The 9,097-nt window shown below is 52.4% G+C and overlaps 1 protein-coding gene across 1 annotated transcript; it reads left to right on the plus strand.

Annotated features, from left to right (window-relative positions):
- The first annotated feature begins 1,580 nt into the window (after positions 1 to 1,580).
- Positions 1,581 to 7,382, plus strand: CCL22 (C-C motif chemokine ligand 22). The gene is made up of 4 exons (XM_036881136.2): positions 1,581 to 1,683; positions 2,935 to 3,058; positions 5,591 to 6,346; positions 6,382 to 7,382. Exons 1-3 carry the CDS (start codon positions 1,611 to 1,613, stop codon positions 5,673 to 5,675), a joined length of 282 nt encoding a protein of 93 aa, XP_036737031.2. The 5' UTR covers positions 1,581 to 1,610; the 3' UTR covers positions 5,676 to 6,346; positions 6,382 to 7,382.
- The last annotated feature ends 1,715 nt before the right edge of the window (positions 7,383 to 9,097 follow it).

The following is a 9,097-nucleotide window of genomic DNA, read 5'->3' on the forward strand; positions in this document are numbered from 1 at the left end:
AAGATCCTTAAACACATCTGCCAAGCCCTTTTTACCAGGTAAGGTCACGTATTCACAGGTTTTGGGAATTAGGACATGGATTTTGGGGTAGTCGTCATTCCATCTACCAAGGGGCACAATAAATATTTGTTGGATGAATGAATAAATGAATGGATGGGCCCCTTTACAAATGAAGAGTTGAGTCCTGAATTCTAGGGCTGGCCCAGCCACTTGTTGGCTGTGTGACCTCGGGTGACCTCTGGGCATCAATTTCTTTCCTTCATTAGATGTGTTCTGAGCACCCACCAAACACCCCACTCTTGGTAGACCTGGGGACTGTCAGGACAAATAAAAGATGATCCCTGCCTTCCAAGAGCTTGGAGTCAGGCAGTGGGGAAGGCCTAAGACAGAGAAAAACTGACAGTCTTCTGAGGTCTGCATTCTAGGTCACCCCAGAGAACTTTGGAGTCCTGAGGGGAAGTGTTTACCTAGAGGTGACATTTCGGATGGCTCTTGATGCATGAGTAGGAGTTTATGTGGTAGAGAAGTGGAGAGGGCATTTGCGGCCAAGGGCAGGCTGCAGACCTCTTTGAGGAACTGTGAGGAGTGCGGTGTGATTCTTCAAGGGTGGGGGTGGGGGACACTGCCTGGCAAGGAGGCCTTGAAGGCCCTAATCAGGAACTTGGGCTCTGTCCTCAGGTCAAGGGGCCACTCTGGGCTTTTGAAGCAGGAGAGAGGAGTGTGAAGCCATGGATCTGGGCCGCTCACATGCCTGCTGCAGTGTGGAGAGGGGATTAGGCGACCAGCGGCTGGGCCTAGGTGGAGGTGGCCTGGACTGGGCAAGGACAGTGGGGATGGAGAGAAGGGGACAGACCCGAGAGATGTAGGAAGTGGACTCAGTGGGACATGCGCATAGATTGAGGAGGGGTGGGTGGGGAAGAGCTTGGCAACAGCTGGGCAGGAAGAACAGCAAGATGGAAATGTGAAGAAGGTCCCTGCAGCTGTTCCATGGGCCATGAGCCGGTCTAGGTTGGGGCTTTGTGAGAAGCCCTGGAAGATGCTGGTGAGGGGGCAGAGAAACCACCCAGGGGGCTGGTAGGCTTCTCCCTTTGAAGTGAGGTCGGTGATGAAGATCATCAAGGAGACAAGATGGGGCTCAGTGCCAGGGGAGGCTTTAGGGTTTACGGCCTTTTAGCTCCTGCCCACATTCTCACTTGATTTACAACCACCACCCAGGTGACAAGATAAGGCTATGAAACCATCACCCCCATTTCCAGGTGGGAAAACTGCATCCCAGAGGCATCCAGTGACATGGCCAAGGCCACACGGTGAGCAGACCCTGGAGAGCACGGGCCTTCAAGAGGCCCAGCTCAAGGGGGATTTTGCAAGTCTCTTGAGACCTAGAGGGGAGGCCAGAGTGGGGGTCCCCTCTGAACGGTTCCCAGCCACAGAGAATTTCCTCCTATTTGGAGGAAGCGGGAGTTCTTCTTTCATAATGTGAATGTCAGAGATTCTGGGCTCACTGGTGACTAAGAATGTCTGAGGCCTGTGGGTGTAGCAAGCGCTTAAATACCAGACCTGGCTGTCCTCTGGCAGTTGTAGACACCTGGGCTGGGACACAGGACAGAAACATGGCCAGCCTGAAGATGCCGCTCCTGGCTGCCCTTGTCCTCCTTGCTGTGGCTCTTCAAGCAATCGAGGCAGGTGAGGCTGGGAGAAAGGAGGGCTCCCCGGAGGAAGGAGGGCTCCTGGCAGAGGCTGGGGTCAGACACCGGGGTATCTTCTTCATGCGATGGAAAGAACACTGGACTGAGAGCAACAGACCCTAGTCTGCTGCTGGCTCTGGGCTAGTCACATTGCTTCTTGAGCCTCAGTTTACAAATATATTAAATGGGTAGGCTTGAAGACTTGGATCTGTCTCGGCCTGGTTGGGGGTTGGGGTGGGCATGGCCCAGGATTGTCTCCTCCAGAGAACTCAAGCGCAGGGTGTGGAGAAGGAGCAACTGAGGGGGTTTGGGTCGGGTGGGAAAAGGCAGGAGCTGGGCTAAGCGGTAGCTCCTTGGGAAGCTGTTCCTGCCATCCCACCACCTCATCTTTGGTCCAGAACCTGCCCTCAGCACTGGGTGCTTGCCCTCTTTTCTGTATCTGATGGAAGCTCCCCTGCCCTGTGCTGGGTAGGGGGATGGACTGGATCGGGAGTCAGGCAGCTGGGAATAATAACAGCTCAGTTATTGGGTTTTCTGAGAGCTCTCCCTGCCTCAAAGGTTCCATAGATTTGGTACTATTCTTATCCCCTTGGTAAGAGGAAGATTCTGGGCCTGAGAAATGTGAAATGACTCCTCCAGTGTAGCCTGGTAACTCTGGGCAGAGTGGGAGTCCTCCTTGGGCCTGTGTGACGGGACTCTGCCTGAGTCCTCACCCCTCTCTCCAGAGTCATGCTGTATGACTCCGTGCAAACCTTTCTGCTTCCCTGGACCTCAGCCTCGCCATTGGAAGCACGAAGGGGGTTAGAGTAGATAATGAGCTGGAGTCAGCTTCTCCAATTACATGGAGATGTCATCAAAATGCTCACCTGATTCAGCAGGACTGGGGCTGGGCACGGAGCCTCCGACAAGCCCCTCTGGGATGCTGATGGTGCTGGGCACCGACCTCACCTTGAATAGCAAGGGGCTAAGGCTCCTTCCTGTGTAGAGTCTCTGGGTCTCATCTAGGAACTCAGAGCATCACTCATGCTCAGTTGTCTGAATTCCTCTCCCTTGAGCTGACCAACCCAGAGTGGGGACGTTGGGCCCTCAGTGGCTTCTCAGAAGCCCTGAAAATGGGGACTCTGAGAGCCTGGAATCCTCTGGACACCTACCTTCCACATGAGAACAGAAACACCGGGTCACAGGTTAGGGCCAAGAGTGACCTCTCTGTGCCCCAGCCTGGACTCCTCTGAGCAGCCCCCTTCCCCAGGCCCCTATGGCACCAACGTGGAGGACAGCGTCTGCTGCCGAGACTACATCCGGCACCCCCTGCCCCTGAGAGTGGTGAAATATTTCTACTGGACTTCAGACTCCTGCCGGAGGCCTGGCGTGGTGTGAGTAGGGAGCTGGGGAGGCAAGGCCAGGGAAGGCCCGATGGGCATGACCCAAGAGGGCACAAATACAGGAGGGTGGGGTGGACCCAGGGGTGGGAGGAATGCAGCTGGGCCTCGGGATGTCAGCTGGGAGCATTTGGCTGGAATAGACGACTCAGCCCAAGCTTGGGTGTACCAAGAAAAAAATCCTGTGATCGTTCAACAAATATTAGCTGGCATCTACTGTGTGCCAGGTGGCATACCAGGTTATGAGTGTGCAGAATTAAAGGAATAGTGTGCCGCCTGTTCAGCGTGCACAGTCTACTGTGTCCAGGCAGGATATTGCTGTAGCGTGCAGGGTGCAGGCTAAAGGCAGAATGCCCAGTGCTGCTGGGTCAGTGAGGATGCTCCCATCAGCAGCCTGGGACAGCCTCCCCCCAGTGCCCTGGGAGTTATTGGAGGCAGCCCATCCTCACCAGAGAAATACCAAGAGCTCACGCTTCCAGGGGGCTTTCTATGGACCAGGCACTGTTCTGAGCATTGCTGTGCAATCCTGCGAGAAGGGGCGATTTTCTCCATTCTGTAGGTGGATTAACAGGCCCAGGGAGGGGAGGTGACCTGCTCAACGTTGCCCAGTCTGGAACCAGCACTCCTGGGACCTCGTTCAAGGCTTCTCCTGAGGTTTCTATTAACCTTTGCTTCTTTCTCTCAGCTTCTTTGCTTCCTTTTCTCTGGCCCAGAGCCTGTGCGGGTGCCTGCCCCAACTGGGTGACTGGGCCTGTCCTTTCTGGGGCAGCCCCTCCGGCTGCCACTCGGGCACCGCAGAGCCTGCTGCCTGCCTTACCACACACTGGGGTGGAGTCTGGTCTTGGGGTCTCAGGACCCCCTTAGGGGCTCTGTCATCATCCCCTCATCTTCTTCCTCCTCACTCATCTTCCATCCCTTGGCGGGATCTGTGCGTGAGTAACCAAGGAGGGTGAAGCGGGCTGCCCTTCCAAGGTTCTTGTCACGTCAACTTTGAGCCTCTGTTTCCCCATCAGTATAATGGGAGTGATCGCCTTCATGTATTTCCATTCATTAAACATGCAGGGAGTACTTACTAAATGTTAGGCACTGCTATAAACACTTTATAAACATTAATTCATTAATCTTTGAAACAGCCCCATGTGGTAGGCACTATTCCCATTCCCTTCTTACAGGTAAGGAAACAGGCACAGAGGTTATGGGTCTATCACAGGGCACAGAAATAGGTAAGTGGGAGGTATAATGCTCAATGCCTGGTGTCTAATAGATGCTCAGTGAAAGAGCACACACATGTGTGATTATTGGATTTTGATCAGGAAGGGGCCTAGAAAGAACATGGGTTGACACATGTGGTGACTGAAGCTCAGAGAGGGGCTGAGCCTTGTCCAGTGTCACAGAGCAGCCAGGCCAGGTTGCCACGTGACCAAGATCATCATTTCTGCCTTCTTTGTTCTTTTTGTTCATTGTTTGTCTGTGGAGCAGGGGAAGATCAGGGGAGCAAGGAGAGCCAGGAGCTCCCAGGCCCCACGGACAAGCTGTGGAGAGGCAGGAAGGGAGTCCAGGGCTTGGGGACGTCCCTGACCACACCCAGCTTTGAGCCCACTCCTGCCAACAGCGGCTGAGGCAGAGTGCCCCAGGGCCTGGCCTGTGTTGGCCAGAGTTTGGGGGAGGGTGGGAGCCCACACAGGCTGTGTGGCCTTGGGCCAGGGCTCCCCTCTCTCTCTGTGCTTCAGACCTCTCAAGGGACTTGGTAGGGATGTGCTCCCAAGGAATCGCCCCCTGAGGGACCAGCTCACAGCAGGCATGGTGAGTCGCACCACAGCTCTGGTCCTTGAGGAGGCTACTTTTTTGGGCCTCACTTTTCTCAGCTTTGAAATGGATAGAATAACAGGGTCTTACAGATTTTTGCAAGGGCTTATTAAGAAAATCAGAGTTAAAAAGTTCAGGCCAGCTCCTGGCACGATTATACTATTTGCTGTATCCTGTTCTGAGCATGGCAGTTTATGTTCACTTACCAAATCTTCATCAAAATCCTATGAGCCTGGATCACAATTATCCTTATTTTACAGGTGTGGAAAATGAAGCTCAGAGAAGTTCAGGGACTTGCTAACAAGTGGCAGAGCTAGGATTTTAACACAGATAAGCTGGTTCCAAAGTTCATGCTCTGGGCCACTAGTCAATACTCTTTCTCCCAGGCAATGTCAGCAATGATGATGGGACTCAAGCATTCTATGCTCTGGCCTGACCTAGCACCGGAGGCTGGGGCTGAGAAGTCCTTACTTCTCATCCCCTCTCCCCCTTAAGAAATGTGTTTGCATTCAGCAGGTGGTTCATAAATTTGGAACCACTGTACAGAGCAGGTGCACCTGCATAGGGCAGGTGCCCCATAAATGCTAAGCCACTCTATATAGCAGGCATCTCTGCATACAGTAGGTAACTTGTAAATGCTGAGCTAACAGGGTGAGGATGTGGCCTCCTTGCTGCATGCTAATGCTGCCTCATTGACTCCCTGGTGTCTCCTCCTTCCAGCTTGCTAACCGTCAGGGACCGGGAGATCTGTGCTGACCCCAGACTGCCCTGGGTGAAGAAGATTCTCCAGAAGCTGGACCAATGAGGAAGGGTCCTGCCCTAAGGAGCGTGGCCTCGGCTCCTCTAGGAAGGCTCATGGGGCCCGACCTTCCTGCCATTACAGCTGCTCCCCAGCACAAGCCTGTGCCAATGACTCACTCTGCCATCCCTGACCTCCGACCCTGTAGCTATCACCCTCGGTCAAGCCCCAGACTGTCATTCTCATCTTCCCTTTTGCCCCTCCAACCAATCTTCTTCCCCACCATAGCCAGAGGGTCCACAATCCTGGACAGTCACTCCTCTGCTCAAAACCCTTCCATGGCTCCCCACTGTCCCAAGTTCAGCTCCTAAGCCTGGCACCCTGCCCTCCGCACCTGGGTCCCATTCCCGTCTCCTGCCCCACCTCATTTCCCTTTATGCCCATTGAACTCCAGCTCCCTGTTCTCCAAACCCATGCCATCTATTTCCATTTCTGGATCTTTTCCCAGGCTGCTCCTGACACCCACCACCTGCGCCTGTCCAGTCCCACCAGCCCTCCAAGGCAGGGCTCAGCCTGAGCAGCAAGTAACTGAATTTCAGTTTGTTGACATTCCTGGCCCTCTGCCCATCTTAACAGCCTTGATCACAGTCTGCCCAGAATTCTTAGGACTTGAGGACTTGTCCTCCAGCTCAACTGACTGGACCAGGGTCCACACCTGAGTTACCTGAGTCAACTAAGTGGACCAGGGTCCACACCTGAGCTAGTCTTCCAGCCTCTAGCTCAGAGCACAGAGCACAGGGCCTGGCTCAGAAGCAGGGCTCAACAAGTGGCTGCAGACTGAATCAATAAAAGTAGCATACCTCCCCCACTCCTAAAAGGCCCTCACACGTCAAAATAGAGACTCAAGGTCATCTAGAGAAGAGCCAGCTGGGTCAGTTGTGAAATCTCAGATTTTCCCAGACTCACGTTGCATCCCCATTTTACGTACATTCTGGGTCTCTTTATCCTTCTTGCTTCCCTTGGGTTTTTACTGCTCTTCCAACTTCCACACCAGTCTGATCTCTTTAGAGTTCCCTACTTTTCCTTCCTCCTTCCCCAAATAGTTTATAACTAAATTCATACTATGGTGTGAGTGACTACCCTTGGCTTGGTATTACAAGCTCAAGTTATATTTGTATATGAAAAGAGGGTAAATGCTTAAGAGGCCAAATGGATGAATGGAAGAATTTTAGGAACTGTGTGGGAGGGGATAAGGCAGAAAGTAGAGCTTTCCTGGCCCTGGGAGTGAGTGTGTGGGGTATAGTTAAATGAAAGTTTTGGGTAGAGCCTTGGGTAGAGATTAAGGACTGGGATTTGGGACTTATCTGTGCCTCCTTGGGGACAACAGATTTCCCAGGTAAAGGAAATAAGCTTTTTGGGTACGTGTTTCTTTCTGAGGGGGCACAGCACCACAGCACCACTCATGGGAATGGTTGCTGCTGTGTGACCAAGAGGAGACCATCTAACCTCTCTGAGCCTCACCTGCGAATGAGAACACCCACCTGATGGGGCTTGGACCCAAGGCACAGGGAATGGCTTTGCCAGTCATAAACTTCAGTGTCTTCCAGGGCCTGTGTGCCCCCTGGAGCCCAGGGATCTGCCCACCATGGACACTGGAAGTGTTAACCTGCCTGCTGCCCATGCACAGGGCTGCAGGTGTCCTGGGATGCCTCTCTCCTCTTGTATGCCCTTGCCCCTCAGGCCTTCTGGAAAATAAATCCATCTACAGCAGTGTCTACTTTGTTCCTTGTCTCTTTGAAGTGGGGCAGGGGGCTACCATGGCCCCTTCTCCCCCAGTGGGGAAGTCCTTGACATTGACATGTGAGCATGCTGACCCAAGGTCACCCATCAAGGAGGTGGGGACCCAGGCCTAGTCGTGAGGACCTGGGAAGTAGCTGTACGGGTGCCAACCAGGAGCCCCAGACTTGTACGCCAGGCCTGGCCCACTCTGGGACCACCTGTCAGGAGGATCTAAAGAAGTCATTCATTCAATCCTCAGGTTCAAAGCTATGAGCAGCATATTTATTCATTTATTCATTCAGTCGTTGATTCAATAACCCAGCCTCAACCTTCCCCCTTCAAGAATGAACACAGAGGAAGAGGTGTGTTAGTCAGGAAAGGATATTTCCCGCAACAAACAACCCCCAAACCTCAGCAGTTCCCCAGAAGTTTTTTCTTCTCACGTGAAGTCTGATCCAGCATTCCTGGGCTGTGGGTGACTTGCCACATGGTCTTGCAGGCTCCTACCTTCTCATGGCTCCACCCTCCTCCAGGCCCTGGACTCCTGTCCATTATTCAGCAGATGGGGAAAGAGAATGGAGGCCTGTGGGAGAGCTTTATGAGCCAGGCCAAGCAGAGGGGCTCACCACTTCTGTCCATGTGCCATTGGTGGAACTCAGTCACATGGCCATCCTGACCGCAAGGGATGCTGGGAAGTATAGCCTAGACTTGTGTCCAGGAAGAAGAGGGAATGCCTTTGGGGAATACCTAGTTCATCTGGATCTGGTGATGAACTCCCTTGGACCCTCAAATGGGCCTGCTTTCCTGGAGTTCCAGACATAGCACACTCTGCCCAAACAGCCCCTCTGCCCTGGGGGCCTCTTCATTATTTCTTCAGTGTGAACACCATTCCATGGACATCTTGGCACAAGGGGCCTTGGCTACCCTTCAGATCTGGCTCTCACAGTGGGATTTCTGGGGTGGTATCTTCAGACTCCAGAACACGTGTCTGGGAGTCAGAGAGAATCACTGGGCAGGACACATGTCATGGATTCAGACAGGTGTAGGCACTCTCATTGGCTGGGTCTCTGGGGCAGGTTACTTGGTCCCTCGGAGCCTCAATTTCTCCCTCTGTGAACAAGGGGCAACACAAGCAGGTATCAGTGCCTGTGGCTGTGAGAATCTGATTAGATCAGAAGGTACAGACAGCCTAATAACAAAATGAGCAAAGACTTGAATAGATACTTCTCCAAAGAAGCTATTCAGATGGTCAGTAAGCACATGAAAAGATGCTCAACATCACTAGTCATTAGGGAGATGTAAACCAAAGCCACAATGAGATACCATCTTCACTGCCATTAGAGTGGCTTTTATTTAAAAAAAAAAAAAAAAGAAAAAAAAGGCAAGGTTGTTAATGGTGTGGAGAAATTGGAACCCTGTGCATTGGTGGTGGGCATGTAAGATGGTGCAGTCGTTCTGGAAAACTGTATGGCAGCTCTTCAAAAATTTAAACATAGAATTACCACACGATCCAGTAATCCCACTTCTGGGTTCATACACAAAAGAATTGAAAGCAGGGACTCGGACAGATATTTGTCCATTCATGTTCACAGCAGTATTCTCCACAATAGACAAAAGGTGGAAACAGCCTGTGTCCATTGATGGATGAGCAAATGAGCCAAATGTGGTTTACATGTACAGTGGAATATTATTCAGTCAGTCTTTAAAGG

The sequence above is a fragment of the Manis pentadactyla genome, chromosome 15, assembly GCF_030020395.1.
Source record: "Manis pentadactyla isolate mManPen7 chromosome 15, mManPen7.hap1, whole genome shotgun sequence".
Lineage (NCBI taxonomy): Eukaryota > Metazoa > Chordata > Mammalia > Pholidota > Manidae > Manis > Manis pentadactyla.